The sequence below is a fragment of the Xyrauchen texanus genome, chromosome 41 (genome assembly GCF_025860055.1).
Source record: "Xyrauchen texanus isolate HMW12.3.18 chromosome 41, RBS_HiC_50CHRs, whole genome shotgun sequence".
In the NCBI taxonomy this organism is placed as follows: Eukaryota; Metazoa; Chordata; class Actinopteri; order Cypriniformes; family Catostomidae; genus Xyrauchen; species Xyrauchen texanus.
In genome coordinates this window covers 14,455,036-14,482,526 of record NC_068316.1, presented here as the reverse complement: position 1 = coordinate 14,482,526, position 27,491 = coordinate 14,455,036, and the positions used below count along the sequence as shown (strand labels likewise).

The 27,491-nt window shown below is 39.2% G+C and overlaps 1 protein-coding gene across 5 annotated transcripts in view; it reads right to left on the bottom strand.

Annotated features, from left to right (window-relative positions):
* The window catches only part of LOC127634067 (catenin delta-2-like), a 415,686-nt gene that overhangs the window by 26,976 nt on the left and 361,219 nt on the right, over positions 1–27,491 (bottom strand). For all 5 annotated transcript variants that reach the window (XM_052113475.1, XM_052113476.1, XM_052113477.1 and 2 more), the window contains 3 exons: positions 24,973–25,123; positions 11,673–11,907; positions 8,793–8,877 (listed from right to left, as the gene is read on the bottom strand). In XM_052113475.1, the coding sequence (XP_051969435.1) occupies positions 8,793–8,877; positions 11,673–11,907; positions 24,973–25,123 (471 nt within the window). The remainder of the gene's footprint in view (positions 1–8,792; positions 8,878–11,672; positions 11,908–24,972; positions 25,124–27,491) is intronic.

Here is a 27,491-nt window from a genome sequence, read left to right as displayed (position 1 = left end):
TAATAGGTTATTAGGTCTTGGGCCGGAAAACCTCCACCTTTTGTGTTAATTCCAGTTGAATGCATGAAGCATCGCTACGGGACTAATTCTGACTCCAAGATAGGACTGAAAAGACCAAGTAGACCATGTGAAGATGAGTAATTTATTGAAACCTGCCTGCCTATGATTCCTCAATAATGCTGCTTAGCAGTAGCACAGAAAAGAAAACCTTGGCAAGCAAGCCAATGGCAAGAGCTCATTATTATACTCCCAGAGGCGGATGGAGCCAGGAGCGTTGCTCTTGCTGTGTTGGCTCCCTTGGGTCCCTGAGGAAACCGACTACCGGAAAGTTCCTCGTAGAGAGTGTTGGGGAGGCATGACTGTGGAATTGCATCTCAGGAGACTGCCAGGCTGAATGTAACACCTCTCAGCACAACATGACTAAGGCTCCAGGCTGGAGATCAATGGCAGAAGCAACTTCTCTCTTCTCTCAGGCTAGAACTTCTCATTTCTTCTTAGTCTGACTACATGTAATACTGACTAAATCAAGCCAAACCCTTCTGGGTTTGCACACACACCTTATAATCAATAGATAAAGTTGAAAGCTCCAAGTAGTTTAAAGTCTCCAAGCAGTTTGCATTCTATAACTTTATATGCATTATTACAGGCCAAATACTTTAGAACAACACTGGAATTTTCAGAAGTATGCTTTCAGTACAATACATTTACATTTGAACCTTCACGATGCACAAATACAATGTAAACATTGAATCATGAGCATTACGAATTTCTGTACTAATCATTCCTAAAATTATGCTTATGTAAATTGGAGCATTCAATTCAATGAGAACATTTCCATAAGAATAAATATAAATTATAAATGATTTACACAGAATCATGTATTTCATGAATGAGACTCAATGAGTTGATGATAAACAGGTATGTAAATCATCCAGAGCTTTTATATATGTCAAGTAGCCACAAGAGTTAATAATACAGACATTATTTTAAATATTGAGCAAATGTTTAGAACTTTATAACATGTAACAGCCTCTATAAAATCACAAATGCTTTCTGTGCACAAGGCCATCGCTCATCGCTCAGGGAGGTGTCTGGCAGCCCAAACTTCTCCTTGTCTTTTACTCCTTTTTTGTCTTTACTCTTCTCTCCCTTCTGTCATACCACCCCAAACAAAAAGAATCACGCCTCAGGTGGCCAGACTCATCCAATTGACACCTTTCCTATCAACAGTGGGAGAGAGAAACACGTCCACATGGAGTGACTGTCATTATGCACACATGAGATGAGAGGAAGGGGCTCTGCAAATGTTAATAATAGCAATCTCTTTCTTGCTGCCCTTTGCTTAATACCATCCCTTGTGACATTTCCAGGGCTCAGCTGGGCTGGCAGAGGAAACGGGTTAGTTTGAGGGATGTTTGAAAATCTTTACAAACCCAGTCTGGAAGGGGTGGATCGACTGTCCTAAACTTAAAAAAATTATGGAGTTTTAAAAAGGGATAGAGAGACAAGGGAGATAGGGAGACAGTTTCATTCTCTAGATAGGCAGCTGCCCTCTTAAGCAGAGGCAGACTGGCCATTGGGAGAACCAAAACTTTTCCCAGTGGGCCAGCCACAAAACAGGGCCGGGATATGCCAACATGGGACGCAATATGATGAAGGGGTTGCAATAAGCTAAAGAGGGCACCGAAACGGTTCCATGAAATGCAGAAGGGGACAACAAAACACAGGACAAAAAACTAAACGGGGCAACAACAAAAAAAACCTTGGTGTCCCCTTCAAAAATTGCTCTTGAGAATTGTTATGTTTATTGTCCCCCCCAACATTTTGATGAAATTTTCGCCCTGATCCAGGGCAGAATTTTGTTCCCAGTCCGCCCCTGTTCTTAATGGTGCTGTTCGGACCAAAAAACTAATTTTCATCTCCATGTGCTCAGTTTTTTTATTTTATGTAAACATGCGCTACATGGACGTCTTTGACAGTTGTGCTGCACCTTGCTGTTTTTTCAGTGCTGTGTTTTTTAGTTGCTGAACTTAAAAAGTTCAAATTTAAAACTGCAACTATTAAAAACGCATCTTAAAAAAATGGAATTCTGATCCATTCATTACCCTCCATCTAACTTTTTTTAGATGCAAATATGCATTTGTTGTGAAACGCCCCTAATGCTACGTTCACACCGGACGCGAATAGCGCGTCAAATTCGTGCCTACCGCGTCTAGTTATACGCTTGACCACTTTGAATCCATTCGCGCGTCAAGAGCGAAATTGACGCGCTTAAAAAAAAAAAGTTTGAAGCGAAATTTACGCGCGTGACGCGCGTCGGAGGCGAAATCCGATGAAACTCCGGAGGCGAAACCCGTTGACGGCCATCTTTTTACAAGATGGCTGATGTTGATCGAGCATTCGTGGAGAGAGTCACCGCTCTGTATTTGCTCTGGAGAGCAAAACAGCGGCATATGGATCGTCGTCGCCGTACTTGGGTCCACCAGCGAGGGGCGCGGGACATGCTGGAGAGGAGCCACTGCCAGGTCTGGGTCGGGTTGCGGCCAACAACTCCTCCAGAGAGGCACTCCGGGTGAGGGATGTCTTCATGGCACACTTCTCGGCGGAGGGAGCAGTACCATGGCAGCCGATGGAGTAGCGTTTGAAGTCCTCCTCATGACTTCCCCACAACGGCTCTTTTAAGAGCCACCCACAAACCTATAAAGAGCTAAACTATCTAAAAATAGTCCATTATTATTATATTTTGTATTTTTTCCCCCAGGTTGTCAGCCCAAGTTCCAGGATGTCAGGTCCACAACATGCACATTTATTAAGTTGAGACTTTTTAAAAATGTCAGGTTTTCCATGGTAGTATATCAGGTTAAATTATTTATTTATTTTTGTTTTGATGATAAATGGAGCCAGCCTCCAAAAGTAATTAACCTGTCCTGTGTTTTTTTCCTTATTCAACACTGTCCAGACACTAATGTTGGTTGTCTTTACATTACAATAATAATGAAATTTACGTCACTTTACCTCCTGAGTGACAGCAGGCAGCTAGGCTCCTGATTGGTTAACGCGGCGCGAATTGACGCCAAAGTTCAGATTTTTCAACTCGGGCGGCAGACGCGAATTCGCGTCAAACGCGTGAATGCACAAAATGCACCATTCGCGCGTAACACGCGTAACGCGCCAGACGCTCAATTCGCGCCATTCGCGCCGCAGGAATTTTTTACGTGCGTAACGCGTCTTTGCATTGACTTAACATTGAAATCACTCGCGCCTGACGCGCTATTCGCGTCCGGTGTGAACGCAGCATAAAGGTACGTACACACTGCCAGTGACATCGCGCGCGACTGCGACTCAATACAATTCATTTTCAATGCGAGCACAGCGACTTCCGGCGATACGAGCTGTCGCGACCGTTGGCGCTAGATGTGGGCGTGTCCAGCGACGCGACAAAGTTGAGAAAAGTTCAACTTTGGGCGACTAACGAAGCGACAGCCAATAGGAGAGACGACGGAGAGCTCACGTGATCCTTCTCTCTTTCTCTCAGCTCCTGCAGTAGCGGAAAGATGGATGAAAGGTTAATTCTTGCTGTTAGAAATGTTCCAGTGCTCTATGATATGTCTCTTCCCACGTACAAGGACATTTTAAAGAAAAATACTGCGTGGAAAGGTGTATCTGAGATCAGGGGATTTTATGGACCCATACAGACCGACATTTGCATTTTACGCCGCAGATAAACAGCCGCTCTGGCAAACAGCACGCCTTGTTTCTCATTCATTTTTGATATAAAGCATTTTATGTACTGATTCCATTTATATTTAGTCTTTTCCCTACAAAATGTTTGTTTTTAGTGGCAAGAAAAGAGATTCGCTGTCAACAGCAATGGAATGACATCCGTGAATGTCATTTATAAACGTTACTAGGCAACCAGTAGTGGGAACACCCACTAGCGACTTCACCGCCAGCCACTGGCGACCTGCAGCGATAAAGTCGCTGGCAGTGTGTACGTAGCTTAAGGCAGCATACTAGCTGAAATGGAACCTAATAAGTATCTGATTTGAAATGCTCTAAACAGGCAGCATCTCCACACACGCCAAACAAATAGCATTTTGCATGCTAGTCACGCAATTGATTTCAATAGAGTTTGATACATGCATGATATATAAACTTAAAAATATGCAGCAAACACAAATATTTAGTATAATAATTAGGGCTGTTGATTTAACATATACATATATATATAAAAACACTTTTATTTATTTTAAATAATCATGTCACCGGATCATAATAAGGAATATTTCTACCATCGGACCAATTCAAGCTTGAAGTTTCACCTGTTTTCAGCAGAGGGCAGTAAACGAAACTCCAGCTGTAGAGGCAACGCATAACTGTACTGACACTACAAACCACAAACCACACTCAGGCTTGCTTACCACTAACGACAGCACAAGATGAAGATGTGTGCTTGCATTCAAATACAGCTGGACGTAGTGTGGATCTCGAGACGTGCTTATGTTTTAAGCCTATTATTAAGGAAATAAACAATACATTGCCTTCTAAAGTGACTTTATGTATTGTCTTGACAATGCTTTACTCGCCTGCCACAATACTGTAAATTAATTTTAACTATTTAATTTATAATAATTTAAATATAACTTTACTTATTTAATAATTATTTATTGAATTATTGTTATTTGAGGGTCCTTCTCAGCAAAAATGTATATAGCGATTAATTGTGATTATGATGCTTCGCTGTAATGCATGAATATATAGGTATTTATTTATATTTTATTTATATTTATCTTCCATCTTGGATTTATTTTTTCACTGTGTGTGTCACAATAAATTGTGGGATTGCCTTCTACATGAAGGATATATGCAATTACGCGTCCTTGTGGGAAACTGAACACCGTGCCAAGAAAAGAGCAGAACAGACCACTTGAGACACATTTTTAAAAGTTGAAATTCTTTTCATTATGGCCCAGCCATGCCCTCCTCCTCGTCACATACCCCCAATGCCAGATTCAGACCGGGAAACCTCCAGCCTGACTTACTCTCCCCCGCCCTTCCTGGAGGGGAGGTGTTGCCCTTTCAGCCGACCTGACGTCAGACGTCAGAGACTCCTCCACCCACTTGCTGCCGGCAGCGTCTCTTGCGCATTGGCTCATCCGACACTTGGCGGACAGCAGCGGCGAGTTCTCCCAGGCAGCATGCTCTTCCTCATTTCCTGGGTTTCGGCACCAGTGTAACAGTTCAGGAAATGAGGATGCGGGAACCGGATTAATGGCCCGGCCACGCCCTCCTCCTTGTCACAAACATGTTTGCTGTGAATGGCCCCTTAGAATTTGACCTGTAGAAAGTATTACAGAAGGCTACATAAATATACTACCTAACCTAACTATCAGACTTTGCACAGAGAGCGCACCTAGAAGCCTTAAAATGCTGCCTCTTTAGGCAGATAAATAGGTTTTGGACAGAGCACTTGAGGGAGTAATTTAGAGCTCTGTCTCACAATTGAGTGCACTGTATAAAATAAGCAATATTGTGTACTTAATAACTTCAGCCTCTCTGATGACGCATTTGTAGCTTAGGCTACGCCCTTGACTGTGTCACTTCATCTGTGTCAGCTAAAGCATGTAAGCAGTTGTTCAATAACCAGCCTCAAGGCGGCATGCCAACACAACACAGCCATTCAGTTTTCTCCTGAACCTGTGTTTCGGTCTTTTGTTCAATAATATTTATAGATATTTAGTCTGCTAACATAATGAGAATTGCCGTTCTATCTAATTATTCTCTTTCATTATAATCAGTGCACATTACCTTAATTTTGTCTAATGCTCTAAATATTTAAAAAAGACAGAGAGGGTAATTAATACTATGTGCACATGAAATTAGAGTTTGTAATAACATTGGTTTTGATGGCAGCAAGCTCAGCAGGGTAAACTTCTAAACATCTATCATTACATATCATTAGGGACATTTTCCAACCCTTCATCAAGTAGGCATTGTGAATCCAGAGTGCTGCAAGCTCTTTCCAGCACATTTCAGAGAAGGGACAGCTCCATCTGGAGATTGTAAAGGCATTTCTAAAATAACACTTCTGAACTCATCTCAGTGGTGCAACCAGTCAGCTTGTGGCATTTTCCCCATCTCTAAAGGTCAACATAGTATCCATCGCCATCTCCACAGGCTGTAATTCTGCAGTGATGATTTTGGAGAGTAGTGTGGGTAATGCGTCCCAATAAAGGGCTGGGATGTTCCTCCCCACCCACTATCATATCTGTAAGGGTAGAGAATGTTCACTGAAGGGGAACGGTGTGGTCTTGGAGCCTGGGGACAGTGGTTTGCCACTGGGCAGCATAGTTATATTTGTGTCTCCACTCAAAGTAGGGCTTGCACAACTATTCATTTTGACTTGTCGACAAGTCATCCGGCAAAGTAGATGACTAGTCGACGGGTCAATGTTTACTGTACCTTGCATAAATAACAATACACTGTGCAGAATCAGCGGCCTTTGCAGTTTATGGCAAGTTAACCCTCTGGGGTCTGCACGTCCTGCTGGATATTTTCGTCATTACAGCGGAAGTCAGTGCTATCAGACTTTAGCCATTAATATGTTTTTAAGCAACTGAAAAAAGCACAAATGTCAAGGCATGCCAAAACTTCTCCATGGCCCAAAACACCCTCAGACCCCAGAGGGTTAAGTGCTGCATTGACGGAGTGTGTTTGTGTGGAAAGCTAATTCGGGTAAAAAATGAAAATGAGTATATCACCATTGCCAGATTCATTATTCAGAGTAATCACTGCAAAAAACTGTCTAAATCAGTATTTTTGTCTTTTTTCTCCAGTAAAAATATCTAAACATTCTTAAAACAAGTCAAATGCACTTGAGAAACAAAACAAGATATAATAAGATACAGTCTTGTTTTCAGAGAAATATAAAGATTTATCAAGACACAGAAAACTATTTGCCAACTTGTTTTCCCTTTTTTATTATTACGTTTATTTTTCTTACCCCAATGGCAAATAGTTTTTACTTGTTTTAAGTTAAGTTTAGTTTTTTACTTTACTGTCAGGTTTACAGGTTAAAGGAGTAAAGCCTAAAAGACAAATCAACAAAATGTTCCCAAATTAATTAATAACAAGTGAGAAGGATGGGAAAGGAGATGGCAGGTATGTATAAGGTAAGTGTGTCAAGTCAATTCAAGTCAAATTGTATTTATAAAGCACATTTAAACAACAGAATTTGATCACTGGGGTCGTACCCTTGAGGTGACAAAAGGTACACCTTTTTGTTCCCAGAGGAAGAAAATATACAAATGTACCTTTAAAAGGTACACAATAGGTCTTAAGGTAAAATTATGCAGCCAAAACGAGTTATACATTTTAATTAGAGGGACAAAAAAAAAGGTCCCCTTGAGAGTACCACCCCATGTTACTTAAACAGTAAAAAATGTTTTTATGTTTATGAAAACTCCAATTGATCTCAGATGATTTCATGTAATTCAATATACAGTATATTTGGCTGCTACAGTTTTCTGTACAAATCTAATGTCACACAGCTACACAGTTTGCAGACAGAGGATTATTCTTCCCGCTGTCACCATGTACAATGTAGAACAAGCTGAATTTATTCTACACTGTACAAGTTGTTGATGTGAAAATTGACTAGTCAAATAGTGGCAGAACCAACTGATTAGTCAGTACAACCCATAACACACAAACATTTTCCCTTAAACATTATTTTTACTCTTTAGCTTTTGATAGTTTAATTGTGAGACTGTATTTTGTCTGTTATTGTTAAATTGTGTTGATTTATTCAGTGTTTTATTGTTTTTAAATTATCTATTTTAATTATTCAGTTTTATTTGATTGTTCAACACTTTGGATAACTTCTGTTGTTTAAATGTTCTTTATAAATAAAATGTGACTTGAATTGACATGACACACTTACCTCATACAACCCTGCAATCTCCTTTCCCATCCTTCTCACTTGTTACTAGTTCATTTGGGAACATTTTGTAGATATGTCTTATTGACTTTTGACAAAGTTGGTCTGACCTTATTAAGGTCCTATTCAGCACTTTGGTTATTTGTTGACCTTTCAAGCTCTATTTGAATACAACCAGAGCAGTCTAGCTACATGTAAATAGGTTAATTCCCAAAGTTCTTATTTTAATTTCCATGTGCACACAGTCTATTTAATGGTCCCAAAGGTTAGCTAAAAAGGGTTGGCAATTAAAAATTAAGTCTGTTTGGTAAGTCAACTTTTAATTGCTATTCTAAAGAAATATGCGAACATTCATCCAAGGTCTCTTCACAGCAGTCTATTTGTGGTGGAGCTCAGTTTGTACAATGCATTCCTCTGAATAAAGTCAACACTAGCCAAGGCCAGAAACTGCCTGAATGATCTGTGAGCGAGACGTGATGAAGAACTGAATAGAGATGCACAATAGTAAGTGCAGAAGGTGCAATAAAAATTACTGAATGGAAATATCTCTTTAGACTGGCCGTTATTGCTCAATAGAGCATTCATTGCTAGTCACAGTGGATTCATGTTTTCAGTCGGCTACAAGTTGTCGTGCTGAATAAACTGTACACCACAGAGATATTATTTTTTTGGTGGTACAAAAATGCTTCCCAACATTTTTTATTACAAATATTTGATCTAAAAGTACAAATACAAACAGTTTGGAAATAACAGCAGTGTGAGACAGTTATCATGCTAATGATATGCTTTAACTTCTTTATACGTCCCAACCTGAGCAGGACACAGCTGTCATGAGTGAAAGCGAGTCTCCTACCTTTTTATAAAGACTCCGGAGATCTCTGTACTGCCACATGCTACTGAGAACCTGAGATGCTGCCTTTACCACTTTAGGTGAGTGTCTGTGAGAGAAAGAGAAGAGAAAATAGACAGAGTATCAGAAAGAGATTCAGTTCAGTAAAGGGGCATTCATTTCAACATCAATCATTAATTTTGTCCAGCATATGGCTGTTGTGAAAATACACAAACTTGTTTAAAGCCTTTCGATAAAATCTTGGGAGGATGTTACAACGGAATGTATTAAAAATTATGAAAGCATTGATAAACTTCCTAAAATAATTATACATCAGCTACTCAGATACACATATAGGGCACTATTCTAACAGCTCTATTCCTTTAGCGAAGTAGTATGCGATACGTCGTACATGCTAAGTCAGTGTGCATGGGCATGAAGTTTTGATATTTTTGTGCAAGCATGCACTAAGTCTAAGGTGGGGCTAAATCACACACAAAGTGCTAATGGGGTGGGTCAAATACAATTTAATTTGGAGGTTCTTCTTTGGTTATTTCGCCATCTGCTTCCTATTATATATTCCATTCCCCAAAAAGCCATGCCGATATAAATAGACAGCCCATTCATAAGAATTTGGTAGTGTATATGGGCTGTATGCAAAACATCCCTTGCTCTGTGAGTGTATTGTTGCCTGTACTGCTCTACACCGCAATGTACTGTATGTGTGTATGTTTTCTATAATCGTCTTGGACTAAAATTGCGCTTCATTAACATACAATACACCAACAGTTTGTGTGCATTCACCCATAGATAGCACAAACACTCCCACCCCTGGCCACTTGCGCTTTGAGACATAGCGCACTGTTATTGTGCGTAGCACTGCAACTTGCGCAGCAACGAAATTAGAGCCAGCTACCCAGATACACAAAAGTAAAGTAGTTATACATTATGAGACAATGTAAATTTTCTTAAATATACTGACATATTTTTGTCAAACTTCAAGTAAAAGGGAGTTGTTTTTAATATCTAAAGATTTTAACATTGGAATCCTGTTACATTGTTTCTCAGATGACTTCTCCTTAGAAAGCATTCAATGCCGCAAATGTGTTTTCTTCACTTTCTGTGCAAATATTTCACATGGACAGCAGCCTTTGTTATGATTAAAAATATGCCACAAACAATAGAAGCAATCCTTTGATTTTCAATAATGACACAAATTGTTTGACGTCAGCTGATTTTATAGAACGGCTGTGTCTTTTGTCTTGTGCTGAGCAGATTCAATCCATTTCAGCTCAAAGGACACAATGGAGCATTTTCCAATTGGTACTTAAAATTAAGTTAGAGGAAAATCTTTACTGTCCTTGAGTGAACATGGCTTTAATAGAGGAAATAAATGCCGCTCATCTTTTATCGACAAAAACCACAACATTTATTTGTAGAAGCATAGCTGTGCATTTGTTTTGTAAATCAGTAGCATGTTTCAGCATAATGAGGGTCAGACTAATGTCTTTGCAGTATGCATCCTGACTCAAGCAGAAGAGTGAGAATCATCAATCAATCAGTGTCAGGCTAGCTAGACACGCACCTTACAACACTGTTCTAAGAGACTGAAGCAAACAGCGTCTCTGTTTAAAAAGCTGTGATCAATAAATGGTTGTTATGAAACTAATAGTTCGACTCTAAAATCTGATTGGAAGCTAAATGTTCTAAGTCGTAAAATAGCCAATTGATAATTATGTATAGAGTATGTGTGTTTAATCATAATGCTTTTGCCACTGCTATACAATCCACTCGAGGATGTACAATAAATCGACAGAAATTTTACCACATGTATGCACTCTGCTTTGCTGTATTCCTAATGACGTTACCATGCCACCGTGGTACAGTCAGTGTATTACACAGCCTCTTGTGGCTTATTGCTTTATTCTACCTAACTGGGCCATAAGAGAATGTAGCAAATCTTAATTGAGAGCTCTCTGTATACAATGGTGAGAGAAAGTCTATTCCAGGTTTTCTTTTCTTCATTCCAGTTCAGAAAGCACTGACTAAGTGACTATTTGTTGGCTTCTTCCGGATGTAGCCTATATATGATGCAGTTGAACATTTGTTGACAACGTGGCCTTGAAGCTCATGAAATGTTTATTGAGGTCTAAACCATTGTGCTCATCTCTTTTAAAAGGTGCAGGCAAAAAAGAGGAACCATATAGCTGGAAAATATCAGTCGTCAAGAGAAAAAACATTTCCGGTAAGCAAAATAACTGATGGGCCTCAAGGCCCATGCAAGAATGTGTAAAGGCAAAGTATGATAAATAAGTCTGGTAAAGTCGATGCCTGACAGTTAGTGTACACACTCGACAAATTCAAGTCTGGCTCACACAGTTTCTTATTCTCTCATCTACAAAAACCAAAAAAACAAACAGCTTAAACCAGCATATGGTGGTTTACTGGTCTTAGCTGGTTTAGTTTGTCTCCATGCTTGGTTGAACTGGTCTAGCTGGTCTCCCAGACTAGCCAAACTGAAGTTCTGTCAATTTAGCTGGTCCCCAGCCCGACCAGCTTGAGTGGTGGTGGCATAGTGGCTAAAGCACATAACTGGTAAGCAGAAGGTTGCAGGTTAGATCCCCACCACCATTGTATCCTTGAGCATTGCACTTAACACCAGGGTGCTCCAGGGGGGGTTGTCCCTGTAATTAGTTCACTGTAAGTCGCTTTGGATTAAAGCATCTGCCAAATGCATACATTTGTAAATGTAGCTGACTAGTGCAAACTTGACCAGACTAGACCTAACCGCCTTGGGAGCCAGCTAAGACCAGTAAACCACCTTGGGCTGGTTTAAGCTGTTTTTTTCAGTAGCATACAATCTCATCAATAAACAAGTGTTAAAAGGGATAAAGACATACATACTTGTCTCCTTTACTCCTAGCAATACCGATGAGCTTCTCGATGCCACCAGCGTCTCTTAAGGCCTTGGCGTTCTCCATATTCTTGGTGATGACCTCGTGTAGGGCGCAGCATATAGCTGTAACGGTGTCATCGCACATGGTTTTACCCGACGTGCTGTTGGCGGTTCCCCCGCTGCTTCCGCTAGTGTTGCTTCCACCAGGCAGGCGATGTATGAGATCCCGCATTGCATACTTACCTGATGAGAAAGTGTGAGAGAGAGAGAGACAGAGTAAGAAAGAAGAGAAAGAAAGGTGAAATGAGGATTTGCTGATTAGCACTGGAGTAATAATGATAGACACTGTCAGGCTTTTAAGTCAGTACAACTATTGTGCTGCAATTTATTCTTTGTATATACTATAATAACGCAATAACTGTGACAGTACAACTAGAGTTGGAGTACTCAAGTTCGGACTCGACTCGGACTCAAGCCTTTCCGACTTGGGAGTCCGACCGAGTCCATGGCATTTGTGAAGCAATGAAAAACAAACAAACTAACAAAAAAAAAACGTAACATAGGGTGAACATATGTCCTCTTTTCCCCAGACATGTCCTCTTTTTCAGACCTGAAAAAAGCATCTGGCCAGGATTTAAAAATTGCCTCTAAATATCCGGGGTTTGGCTTTGTCTTATTTTTGATGTGCTCTCTACAGTTAGTACTATCATACATTCTGTGTATTTGATATACTGCACATCAGTTTTCACATGTATATGTCCTTACGTGTCCCATGCACATGCTGTGTGGATGTGCGGGAAAGAGATCGCTATTCACCAGACATGCTCTACCACTCTCATTCAGAAACATCAATAACGTAAGTACACTTTAAAAAGTACATTCCCCAACTCTGCTAATTATTAAATAGAACACGTTTTATCAGACTCACACTTACTAAGCAAAGTCATTTCTAACTGAAAATGTTGACTATATCGAGACAAATTCTAATTTACTACGTATCAGTGCCATTTAAACTAATATGACGGATGAAATAAACCATGATGGAAATTGTACAACCCAGTCCGTCACATATTTGTAGAGCAACCTCTGTGTGTTACCTGTAAAGATGGCACTTGCATTTCAATGGCACCTGTTCAGGTGTAAATGAGTAAAATGCACTTTAAATATGCACATATTAGAAAATCAGCATATTATAATGATTTCTGAAGGATCGTGTGACACTGAAGACTGCAGTAATGATGCTGAAAATTCAGGTTGATCACAAATTGCATTTTACAATCTATTCAAATAGAAAACAGTTCTTTTAGATTGTAAAAAGAGTTCAGAATATCAATGTTGTTTCTGTATTTTGGATCAAATAAATCCAGCTAGCGAATGAGGCATACTGTATGATCCGACCCCTAAGAACCACCTTAAGTGCCTCCTAAGCCACGCCCACAGAGGATACTGAGGACCAGTTGGTCTCCATATAGACATTGATTTCAGCCATTAGCATTTGTTGCAATTCAGGATTTGGCAACAGGGATACATTAAAGTGCCAACTATATGATTTATTTTTCCTCGTATGTGGCAACTCCTCTGAACTCACCAGGACATGATCTGAGACTAAAATGTTTCAAATTGAGCAATCAACCACAGATGAAATGAGGGACTTAGTTAAAAAAAAAAAAAAAATCTATTTTAGAATAAATCTTATGGACTGAGGAAAAACATTTATAGTCCCTACCAGATGGGTTCAAAAGTCTCCAAATATCTGTAAGACCAAGATTTTTACAAATCGTTTGAAGCATCACTGTTGCTCTAGGGGACTTAAACACTTTTGCTTCACTGTGATCAAGGACTTTTTTGAGTCTTTTGAGTCAATCAAAAGATTAAAGTCTCCTCCCAATATTATATCATGAGAGGTGCCAGCGTCTTGCAACATGCCAGCATCTTGCAACATTTTATAAATCAAAGATCTATAAAAAAGCCATGATCATCAGCATTAGGTGTGTAAATATAAGCAAAAATCAACATTTGCTCCAGAATTTTTGCTAAAACAATGATGACTCTTCCTAATTGATCTTTAATCTGTTTGAGACATTTAAATTGTAAGCTGTTTACTAATCAATGTAATGACTCCCCTGCTCTTAATTGAGCCAGCACTAAAGAAAACATGCCCACCCCATATCTTCCCAAAATGTTCAGCTTCCTGTGTGGAAATATGTGTTTCTTGAAGAAACACAATACCATATTTAGAACACAATAAGAAGTGTGTTGAAGGACAGTTTTGTCTTCATACACCTAAAGCATATTTCTTTCATTCTAAAACCACTTTGAAATGTGTTCAGCAGGATATTAATAATTAGTTGTTTGCATTTAAAGTACTGTGCAAAAGTCTTAGGCACATAAGATGTTTCACAATACATTTGTCTTAAGATGGTCTCAGTCTGGGATTACATGAAGAGACAGAAGTAATTGAGAGAGCCTAAATAAATAAAAGAACTGTGTCAAATTCTCCAAGAAGTTTGGAACATCTTATCTGCCAATAACCAAGAAAAACTGTGTCCAGGTTTAGAGCTAAATCTATTTAGCTAAAAAAGAGCTAAATATTCTTTTAGCTCTTTTTCTGTTTACGGGACTTTGACGTTAATTGATTAATGAAAACTATTTATGTTATTATTATAAGAAATCCTCACTTTGAATGTTTTTCACAATTGCCTAAAACTTTTGCACAGTACTGTATATTGACAAATTGTTTTTCTTAGTTGTGAAGGTTAAAATAAGCTTAACATATTGATGTTGAATGCACAGTCACCATATTAATTCAGATTCTTTAACAGATTCATATGGACTTGGACTCAATTGTTTAAAGACTTGAGCTTGACTCGGACTCGACTAAGGTGGACTCACACAACACTAAGTACAATAGTGTCAGATGTGTCATCATGGGATATTCTAAGTTCAGATGAGATGAGAAAGTGAGAAAAATCAGACAGCATGTGATGTGAAATTAAAACTAACTTGACAAGTGTCACATAGCACTGATGAAAAATAACATGACCAGAGGGAGAACAATATGAGTTTGTGTGTAAGTAAAACATGAGGCGAATCTGTTCTTCAACACACCTACTGATATTATTAGATAAAAATCACAAAGCCAATCACACCTTGTCAGGATGTTGAGTACTCTTTCCTTACAAATATCACTTTTGTCCATTATTCAGAAGAGTAAAATCCACAAACACATCCACACAGCAACACACAATCACAATGCAAACAAATAAGTCAAAACATAAGCAACTCAAATATTTTTGTCATTCAATTCTCCTGTATTCCACACCAGGGGCAATTCTAGGATTCCAGCCCCTTAGACTATGAGATGCAGTGCATGAGTAAACAACTTGCTAGACTGACAACTCTTTATTTTTCAATTGCAACTGCAAATGGCAACTGTTCGTAGGTAATTTATATTAACATGAGTAATGAATAACAGGCACATTTTGTTGCATTTTATTAAGAATAAAGAACGCTCCAGTGTTATTTAAAATGTTCCAGCTTCTTGGGTCATTTGTCTGACAAATTTCACACAAAATTTGGAATAAATCATCTTCAGATGCTTCTGACAAAAAGTTTTCAAAAACAATTTGATTCATTTAATGTTTTAGAATATATGAGCCAATGTGTTTTTGTGTGTTGCCTATGTTGACTAAATGGCCTCTTGTGAGTGCAATATCCAAACATAACAACATTCCACCATTGAGAGCATCCTGACAGAAAAACATCACATCCTGGTTTGGAAACTGCACAAAACCAGATAGACTGGCTCTACAAAGAGTGGTGCGATCAGCTGAGTGCATCCCCCACATCGAACTCCCTGACCTGCGGTCCATCTACAGCAAACAATGCTGGACCAAAGCCAGGAAGATCATGAAAGACCTCAGCCATCCTAATAATGGACTCTTCTCTTTGTTGTGGTCAGGGAAACGCTTCTGCTCCCTGATGGCCAAAATAGAGAGAATGACAAGGAGCTTCTTTCCCCAGGCCATCGGTGTCCTGAACCAAGGACAACACCATGACTAGGTTCACTATTCAACACCACACACTTGAAGCAATATTACACTCTGCATTATTATATTATTAAATTATCATTATTATACATCACCTCTATAACATCAGCCTGTTGCAGGTCAACATTACTGCACAACTGCACTTTACCTTGCACAATGTACAAAGTACTGGCTTCAGACTCGAGTCCCGAGATGGGAATGGCAACTCGGCATGCATCGTATGGCTATCACACTGATCTGCCACTGCATGTTTAGCTCTTGGACAGTCAAACTGTTACTGCTACCACCTCTACATCTGTTATTATGTATTATTTCATGTTTTTTACTTCAATTTCTACTAATATATATATATAGATGAGGAGAAAAGTCGTACCAAGAATTTCACTAAATGTCATACTGTGTATGGTTAATTATGTGTCCAATAAAACTTGAAAATGTAATTTTTTTTCACATGTACAACAGGACAATTTGAGGGTTTATGCCAAATTTCCTCAATTTGCGATCCAAGGTGGCATTATAACATAAGAAAAACCTAATTGTGCAACTGTGATCAATCAAGTTGAAATCTGACACCAAAACAATTGTATCCACAGCATCCGTAGGATCTGTTCTTTCAAATTTGGCAGCTTTGGTCATGTTCCCCTCCCATGTCATTGAACTGTCAGGATCACTGTTATTAGCTATATTTCATTTTGTTGTTCTTTAGCTGCTCCAGAGGAATTTAAATTTGGAGATAGAAAAGAAACACAAATGTCCTTAACTGTTAAAAAAAATGGAAAATTATAAAACTTATATGTTTTGTGTGGACATCTGTACAGTATACTTTATGCAAATACTTTCATGCTGTAATTAATGCAAAAACTAATGAATAACCAATGATTTTTGTTAAGTAGCAATCCAGTTTCAAGAAAAATAAAAGAAGAGTATTTCTCAGATTTCTCGGTGCTAGATTAATCATTGGAGCATTCCAATATTTTGACCTTTGAAACGCAGAGTCCCTCTCCTTCTGGCTGCCTATTATTCTATCACAGAAGCACACAGCTAATGAAATTAATCTAAGACTAATTCCGCTAATTCCAAATGGTCTCCGAAGTAGAAACACAGACATAATTTTCATGAAGCATACTGCAAAAGGGCTTAATTTTATCATCAATAAGCTTCCAGTTAATTGGTGTCTCCTTATCTTGTACCCACAGGCAAAATCGTCTGTCTTGCGTGAGCTGACAATATGAAGGCAGTCAAATGGGATGTGAGATTCTCTGACATGTGAACTGTGGGAAACACATGATATTTACAGAATAAAAAACTTGTTGGTTAAAACTATAGATCAGTAATAACATCTGTGCTTTTGATCATTCAATCTCCAATATGCTACAAATGAGCTTCGTTGTTACACTCAAACTGAAATAAATGGTTGTCCCACTGCCTAAATTTGAGGTGCTTGCATTAAGATTACTGTCAGATAAAATGAACAATGTCCCAGTTTTACTTGTTTAATGTGATAGTCAATATAAATGTAATTCTTTTTCCCGGTGTCTCTGAGGTTTGAATAAAGATAAAATGGAAAATGGTGTAAAATTGATTTGATTTGAAGCGAGGAAAGAAAACGTAAGGTCAAATATGCTAAAGTCAACAAGAAATCAAAATTTACCATATTTACATTCATAATAAATGATCATGGTCTTATTGTGCCCGATTTGTTGGTCAATGTCAATCCAAATAATAATAAAAATGTTTGCCATCATAATTCACCTCTGAAGCAACTTTCTATTTTGGCTAACATCACCAAGCTCTCTTATTTTTGAACCCCTCCCTTTCAATCATTTGGCTTCATTCTTATATATCATGCCCACTTTTTACTTTTCTATTCCTGATTAATTTCACTTTGCGATAAAACAAAAATCAAGTCCCACCCTAACTGTATTCTTGTTGACTACTTTGTTTACCTCTGTTTAACTGTAAATTCTAGTGAATGCCATTTCAACTTTAGAGTATTCTAATGCTTTTAGAGTACTACACTCTTAAAGCATTATTTTATATGATCACAAACATTTAATTTACGAACACACAAGAATTGGGCAAAGTATAGCATTTTATGAAAGATAGATTTCCTGGTGCAAAACTAAACAAAAAGTTGAGAACCACTGTGTAAAGGGATCAATGGAAAACAGGAGGCGAGAACCGTCTTGACGATAATAATTTTAATAGTAAACTTAAAAGACAACATAAACATACACATGACGGACATGTCCGTAAACGATCTCTCTCTCCCGCCTTTATCTCCCGCTTCCCTCACGGAAGCATAATTAGCCTAATACGGGACCGGGTGTGTAGGATCACGACCCGGCCCCGTCCTCTGCCCTGCCACATTCCTCCCTCGTTCTCTCAGGCTGGGGAGCCCCCTGTATAGCTCTTTCCCTGGGGGAGGGCGTGCTTTACGTCTAGTCTGCCGGCCGGTATCCCCATCTACCTGGACGAGGGAGGGGACAAGGGGAGGGAAACAAAAATAATTTAAATGGGGGTACTTCCTGTAACAGTGTAGTACCCCCCAAAAAACACTGTAAAATTTAAAAGAGGGAAAAGGCCAACGCAGAGCGGCAGTGAGAGAGAGAGAGGAGAGAGAGATGAAAAAAAAAAAACTCTTACTCGCCAGTTCTCAGATACGCCGCAGCTTGTTCCTCGGCCACTCCTCCACCCCCTGTCGGATGACAGCCGCGCCTCTCCGGGCGGATCAGAGGCAGTCCTTCAGCCCCTGGCGGACGGAATGCCCCGCCGCTTTCTCGGGGAACAAAAGGGGTCTCCCACGCCCCTGGCAGCGGTTCTCTCGCTCCCGGCGGTCGGCAGTGAGCCCCTCCCCGCGGTCTTAAACCCCGCCGCGTTTCAGCGGCTGGTAGGAAACTCCTCCGCCCCTGGCAGCAGCCCTGACCGCTCCAGGCGGTCGGTTAGGAGCCCCTTCTCCCCTCGCGGTCAGCGGCCATCGCCCTCTTTCAGGTGGCTGGGCTCCTCGTCCACCGGCAGATGGCTGGGGCTGCTCCGTTGGGGTGGACGGTAGTGGCGAGAACTCTACTACGGCATATCCCTCCTCCTTCCCGGGCTTCGGCACCAGTGTAAAGGGATCAATGGAAAGGAGGAGGCGAGAACCGGCTTGACGATATAAATAATAGTTTTAATAGTAAACTTAAAAGACAACATAAACACACACGACAGACATGTCCGTAAACGATCTCTCTCTCCCGCACGATCCTCTGCAGTCAGCCTTTATCCCTCACGGAGGCATAATTAGGGACCGGGTGTGTAGGATCACGACCCGGCCCCGCCCTCCGCCCTGCCACACACTGCTGTAAAGATCTTTTACAGTGACAGTGACATTGCTTGCTTTTCCTGGGAGAAGAGCATGTGCAGGTGGTTGTCAAGCTATATAATGACTAAAATACCATGATATACTTTTATATGAAGAGGATCCAAATAAAATGAAGAGCATTAATATTCCCCATCAAATATTAAGTTCAAAGGGAATTTGTAAAATGTTCCATGAGGGCCTGCGGGTTCTCGCTTGGTTTGAAATGTCACACACGGTGATGAGAGGCTTTTGGCAGCATCTCTGTGAGCCTTTATCCTGCAATAGTGTAACATTTAAATGGATCCATAAAGTTTTTTTTACTGAGCTAACAGTAGGTACAAACTATATTACCAGAAAATGGCCAAACTGGACATAAAAGGAAAATATAAACAACAAGGCATTCAAAGACAGACCTTAAAACAAAATTATTCTTAAAGGTTAAGGAGTAAATTAAATGAAAAATCAGCCACCGTGCCGACTATTTGAAAGGGGGATGCCAGGCAGCATGGCTTTCAAGTGCTATATCTCCCTCTCTGTTACCACCTTTGATGTCTGTCGTATTAAAAGCAAAGGCATATTCTGAACACCTGTGACTTCAATTTAAGAAGAGCCACCTAATGGAGAGGACATGAGTGATAAATTCGGAAGACAGAATTAATGGATTTGGCTTTCTCGCAGTTGACTTTAGGCACAGAAAAGAATGGACTGGCAACAGTTATACAGCGGCAGTTCATTGATTTCTACTCTCTAAACTGTTTCTCCAGCGCGTTCTCTCATCACCACTGCTGTTATTTGTACATGATGTATCACAACACTATGGAGTCCGAGGCGTGTCCTGAGAGTCATATAGAACAGGGGTGCCCAATACGTTGATCGTGATCTACCAGTCGATCGCAAAGGCAATGCTGGTAGATCGCACAAAATTGAAATGTGCTTTTGTTAATTTTAATAAAAATAAATATGTCTTTCCTTCTTTTAGTTTCTGTCTGACTTGCAGTTGACGAGTACATTTTGACCAGGCAAGATTTTTGTTTATTCAGTTGCCACGACAACTAGGTTCGCGCCTTCCAAGGGCTTCTGAGAACAGAGCACAAAATTGCTAATCTAGTAGTGTTTGAGACTAGCTACCAGCAGCTACTGCCCAGATTATGCAAAACTGTCTGATTCCATTCAGTGCAAGTCATCAGAATAAGGTAAATGCCATGGCTATTGTAATCTATTGTGCTGTAGGTGTTTTGGGTTTAGTGTTAAAACTGAATGATATCAAAATCAGAACATTAGTGTATTTTTTTTTTAATAATTAGAAAATGAATTCCATGTAGGGATACATGCAGTAGTCCCAACAAGCATTTTTTTTTTAAACGAAACTGTGTTTTTTTTAGTTGGTAGATCTTATTGAGTTGGTCATTAAAAAGTAGATCATCATGCAAAAAAGTGTGGGCACCCCTGACATAGAATATAGATTAACATGGCAGAGGCAGAGCTGCATCTTCCACTAAATAATTACAAATCCAATGTTTGAAAACACTTTGGGTTTTATAAGAGAGATGGAGATTTTGATAAAACCATGTAGTTTGTAAAATATGTTATACCGCTATAAAATGTAGTACGACTAATTTAACAACACACTTGAAGCACCGACACGAAAGCACATTCGTCTTCTGGCAAGTTACTGAACATTTCTTCATTGTTTATCCCTGAGCATCCTTAAATTGTTTCACTGTTAAATGTGTGAACTGTTAAAAGTGTAACATGAGACAGAACAGGAAAAGAACATCTGGTTTTATTTAATCTTTTTGTTTTTTGCTTTACAAAGGCCTTTATGTGAAAGCTCTATGCATTAGAAGTCAGAAGGTAATTAAGTTAATTTATGCTTTGCTGTCTGTCTGAACCAAAGAAATAAAAGTGAACTATCTGTAGCCTACCATATTGAATCGCATAGCATATTTTTTCCCATTGCATCGTATTGCATTGAATCGAATCAAATTCAGATCACACTGCATCATAATGGGGTGAATCGTATCGCATCGGTAGCTGCTTCATATGTATCTTTAATGTATCGTATCATTGGCTATGCATCCAGATACATATCGCATCGGCCTCAGTTATGAAGATGCACATCCCTAGTAAGTGATGCCTGCTAACCCATTTAAAGTGATGGAGGGAACGAGACGTTGTGTCAATGTAGTGACACTAGGGGTCGCTCTTGGGAGCCCCAAACACCTCTGATCTCAGAGGTGTTTGGGGCTCCCAAGAGTGACCCCTAGTGTCACTACATTGACACATGTCTCATTCCCTCCATCAGGGAATGAAGGTTACAACAGTAACCTAGACACTTAAAATGAAATTTTATGGGGTCAGTTCATTGTGTGAAAATATTTTTTTTAATGGGATTTACAATGCTTTTTTATGCATTATTATGATACACGGTGTATAAATATTTAAGAGTATGCAATTAATATAATTTTCTATTCATACCCACCTTTGGACCACCCCAATGTTCAAACTAAATCTACACCACTGACACTGCCCCCTTTCTCTTCCTGTGTTAGTGGGTGGCAAATAGGAAACTTCCAGCAATGGAACAGAACTTTTCAAATCCCTCTCCATCAACTGAAATGACGGACCATCAAAACAATCCAAGTAAAGCTGGTTGCCGAGGTTACAGCACAACTTCAAATATTTTCAACAAATACACACCTATTTTACTGCCTGGAGGTGTTTTTCCACCAAAAAAGTTTGGAGAGGGATTCAGATTACAAATCTAACTACTCTGTGCCTCATCCAGTGCTACGCCTAACTGTCTGTATTCACTTGCAGCTGCTGCTTCTGATGTTCTGCATGTTGAAGCATCCTCAAACAGCAGCTTGGGGATTATAGACAAAAGCTTTTCTAAATTCTGTCACTGGAACTCAACTGTATCAGTGAGTCACAAACCACAAAGAATCCATATTTTTAAAAATTCTCAACTATTCAAAAAGAGCTTAATGTTATGGATTTTACTTTGCTACCTGGGTTTTTTGAATATCTGCACCTGCAGAACAAGGCTGAGGTTTGCTGCCAGGGTCCAATATGACCTTTTTTCCAACACCTGCCAATATTGTGTGAAAAAAAAACAGCCATAATAAAATATTATACATAATACATAAATATTATAGAGGCCATGAAAGTGCATTTTGCATTATTTTTATTCCAATATATTTTTGTTCCTATGACATCATATTTACTTTGCCCTGTTTATTTATTCTTTTCTTGTATGGCAACCCTAAAAAAACATTATTATTTTTATATACAAGATGAGTGATTCATCAGTGAATCTGCACTGGTCACAAGAATTTCATAACCCATCACGATTCTGTACCTCATATATTTGTTTTGGTGGCTTAATGTTATGAATATTCCACATGTGTCTCCACAGAGTTCTTGAGAAAAACACACTTTAGGCATCCTGTTAAATTTTTCACTGATATAAAAGTTGTCAGAAAATGTGGCAGTTTTTTTTTTTATAGAAGACTGGTCAGATTATAATTTTTACAATTCATTTTAAACCATTAAAAATGTCAGTATCTCATAAAATTATCAGCCAGCAATATCAGATTGAATGAGGCATCACCTTCATGTCCCTAAGCATGATAAGGACAGATTCATTGAGGAAAGGAATACTCTCTCTCCATCCCTTTTGCTTCCCAAATCTCTGTCATTCTCTTTCAAGAAGACACAGCAATGAGCCAAAAATTAAAACCACCCTAAGTGCTTCTCTACCCTCCTTTCCTTAGTGTTGACGTCATTAACCTTAAATCCGGAGAGGGCTTTTTTTTTTTTATAAATTAAGTAAGAGAAAAGGTCAGAGCAGAGACAGATTACATTTCTACTGTAATTAAAGGTTTATGAATGTCAATGAGCTTTAAAAAATGACCCCTTGAGTACATAAAACAAAAATGCACTCTCTAAAATACATTCTCTTTTAAACTCATGTTAAAAACTTCACAATGAGGCATCCAACAACAAAAGAGCTTCTTGAATATTTGTGAGTATTCTGATCTTACAATGTGTAGTGTGTCTGCACTCAGATACAAAGCTCTAGGATAAAGAATGATGCTTTGATTCTTAGGCTAGATTCTTTTATTCAAACAATCATTTGAATAGAGGACCAAACGAAAGCACTGAATTGGTTATTTACATGCATTTCATGTGCCCAGCTTCTAACCCTGAACTAAATGTTTATAAGAATTGTAAAACAAGATCATATATAGATTCAGTGATCAAAAATGTAAAGCAATTCATGCATGGAAGGGAGAAACTGCGAGAGAAGATAGAAAAGAAGGACCTTGCATGATTTTATGGCTCTCAAAGGCTTTTAATGGGCGATCCTCTTAAACTGTCTAAAATGTATTTGTCCAATTGTCCGATTAACAGAAGGAGCCTTGACAATGGATAGTGTCCATTGACAAACAAAATGTCAGATTAACAAAATGTATGCAGTAATTTGATTTAAATTCTTTGTTCTTGCATTAGGGCATAAAGCAATTAAATAATTTTGCCGAAGCAGATTTTCTTGGGAATCCACAAAGAGGAGAATGCAATCTGAATGTGCATTCTGAAATTATAGATGAACTCCAGGTGGCAAACATAAACCAGTTGTTTGGAAAGCAGAGAGGGGCCCTGAAAGCAGCAGATGGGGAGCCGTTGCCATGGAGACAACAAGACTCACCAGGGAAACCAAGTTCATTAGGGGGTGAGATCAACAGTCTGTTAGTGATGTCAATGGGAGAATTGTAACTGGTGAGAATCTCAGTGCGAGGTGGGAGGAAGGAAGACAGGAAACAAGCTGTAATTAAGCACCTGATGCACTGCACTGCAGAGCACTGCAGGTCAGCATGTAACATTCATGTGTGGCACAGTGGACCACTCCCTGTCATTCACAGTGAGCCCACTGATGCAGTATCTGATCCTGTCATGTACTCTTTAATATGTGTAATTCAGAGGCAATACAACACTCAACACCTGTTATCTCTGGTTGAATGAAAGGCCATGTATCAGATGAAGCCTAACAGCTACTCTGACAAATGATTGCAAGGAATAACATAAATTATGAATGGGTCATATTCCAAACATGGTTAAATAAGTAGGTGTGGATATGTTCATGATAGAGGGGTATAATTATACCACATTAAAAGGGTACAGAGGGTATTTGTTAATGTGCAGAGAGTAAACATTAGGAGAGACACTAACTGGTTGGCTGAACACGATAAGAAATCTACCTGCATGCATTTTCGTTTATGCAATATTAAGTTATGGAAACAGAAAATTGCTAATTCATTTCTGTGTTAAATGAGTTTTTGTCTTAAACAGATGCAATTAAATAAAGCTTCATGCAAGAAGATATGTTGCTGTTTGTTTAGTTTCTATTTTTGCTGGGTCATGCTGGTCAATCCCAGCCATAGTGAAATTTTATTGGGCCAAAATCCTGCTCCACATAGCCGTATATTCAAAATATTAAAGGTGAAGTGCGTATTTTGTGGCACTAGTGTCACCAAACAAAATAGCAAAAAATTATGACTGTTTCCAAACAGATTTCCAAAACATTCCCTCTGTCTGGACAAAAAAGATCTTGCCACAAACTCATTGGTTGCGCCAATGTGGGCTGGCCAGAAGGCTCAATGAGTCTCAGAGTAATGTTTTGAAAGTGCCGCAAAGAAAATATTTGTAACTTTGACATTTACCATCCCTTCAGCTGAGAGCTCTGTATGAGTATCCCTTTTTACCACACTGGTTACAACACGAGAGATTGGACTCCATTATAGAGAAGCCAAAGACCACTATCATTAACCTGGAGTTCAACAAATCCAATGGCTCTAAACTGTCTGAAATAATGTGAATGACTGATAAAATAAAATTAGACAGTCAAGAGGAACATACCGATTAACTCTTTATTTCTGACATCCAAGGCCATGTTTCTGAGTGCAGTGGCGACGGCACACACCACTCTGTCATTGTCTATCCTCAGCAGCTCCACGAGGATGGGTAGACCCTTCTCTTTCCTCACCGCTGCACGAATGTACACCGACCACTGTTGGAGACACATACAAACATACATGTACTTTATAGGTTGCTATATATAGGATTTTTTGTGTTTATACATTATAAGCCTAAACACATCTATTAGGGATGGTAAAATATTTCTCTTGTCAAAGACCAAATCCGATAGTCTTTGATCACTGACGGCCGCTAAATTGTTGCGATGCATCTTAGCCTCCAAAAAAGATCAGCAGTATCAGAAATTTAGCATCGTAGTTGCACAGTTTGAACGCACATTTTGACAACGCTGTCAAACAGGATGATTGGGACCAAAGTCTTGGTTATGTTAGTTACCAGAGCCTGCCAGATCCAGTCCTGCCTGATTTCCTACTCCTGCCGCTATGTGTCGCTGAGTGATGACAACTAACTTCAGCCTGTGCCAGCCAGACTGCAAGGGGCACTTTGATGATCACTGTCTGCATCACTTCAGTCTAATACAATGGACATCTCAGAGGATGTACTACTGCCAAGACATGGGATACTTCACTGGTCATTGCCTAAACCTAGGAGCTAGGATGAACTTAAGTAAAATGAACTGCCAAAAGCTACCAGCCTGACTGCGATGCACCTCAATGAGCTCTGCCTGGATTATCTTGGTCATAAGGTGAAAAACACTATCTTTAAAAGGTATACATAGACAATAAAATAATGCCAACTAAAGTTTAAACATTGGCCTTTTTTAAGGACTTTAATTAAGGCATTACAGACATTACAGCTTCATTATCTGTTAGAGCATGCATTTCTGTAAAGCTGCTTTGAAACAATGCATTGTGAAGAGCACTATACAAATAAAAATGCTTTGACTTGTGTATCATACAATCTGACATAATAATGTTGCACAGCGTGCCATGGCTTTTACACAAGATCTCAGTGGGATAACAACAAGCGACAATAATAAAGGACTGTTAAATATCCTACAGTATGCACCCGGCTTAAGTTATAGTCGCTGCCTATGTAGTGTTTCAAATCATTCATTGCTGTTAGTATGCTTTCTGATAGTGTTGTCCCACAAAATGGGACAAGCAACAGGATATTTTGTTGGTCAATTCGTTTACATTTCTCTGGTGCCATGCTTGGTGGCCACGCCCACAGTGAAAATCCCACTCCACTTAAAACATCAAATACGTTCTAATTCACTGTGCATCACATCATTGTAGCTCTCAGTGTGGACAGATAACTTAGGCTGCACTAAACCTGGTTAGAACAAAGTGTTAGAAGGTAGCTTTCTTTGCAAACAGCAGGGAGTGAGGCAGTTCACTAGGTTTTGGAAAAGAGCCAGAGAGTGGGAGTGTGTGGTGAAAATCAACTTCAAAAATCATTAAACTTAATCGTATTTGTGTTGCAAGTAAAGTGATAAAATAAATATCCTTGAAATGTAATTTCATGACTCCGGCTATCTTCACGGCAAAGCGCTTTTCACACTTGAGTGTTCTTTTGATTCGTCTTAAGATAAGGGCTTTGTTTACATTTCCTAGAACACACAGAGTTGGATTTAATAATCCCACTGACCAAGATAGACTCTGACAACATAAACAGAGAGCATAGTTCATACATATTAGCACAGGGCTCAAAGTCAGCTCTTCTAGATGAACAAACAGAGGTGCCAATTATGGGAACCAGAAGAAATGACCAGACATACTCTGTCTCTCATTTGCTCTCCTCTACGTCTTTGTCTTAGTCTCTCCTACAAACTCCACCTAACAAATAAATGCATACACCCTGATGCCCTTTAGGTGTTGAGAAGGGTCGTAGGGACACCACTTTCAATTAACTTCAATAAGGGGGTATAAGCTTGTCATGGGACTTCTAAACCAATCCAATCCCATTGCATCTGTCTTGGTCTGAGAGTATTGATCTTGCAGGGCACATTGGGTGGATTAGAGCTCTTGCGCAACAGAAGTAAAACAAGCTTTTGTCGCTGAGAGATGGTGAAAAGGATGTGAGAACAAAGGTAGGGAAAGAGAGGCCAAAAAGGAGATTGATACTGGTTAAAATATCTTACAAAAGCAAGTAGTTTCATGCCAGGAAACATTTTATTTTACACCATTTCTCCTCACCCTGTTCAATGGATGCACACACTGCATTTCTGTCCTGATAGCAGTGAATGAACATAAGCACAGCAAACATATTAGGAACCAACGAACAGCCATCAAAGAATAATCTTATAGATATGCTATGGGAGTATACATTAACATGTTACAAAACTGCTGAAATATATTTTCTGTAGGCTGACAGTACATGGTATTTATGTAGTTAAACAGTATGATCTATTTTGGACAAGAACATTTTAGGTTTATATTGATGTATTAGTGAAAATATTTTTTTTGATGTTATGCTCAATTGAAGTTAAGGACTGGGAC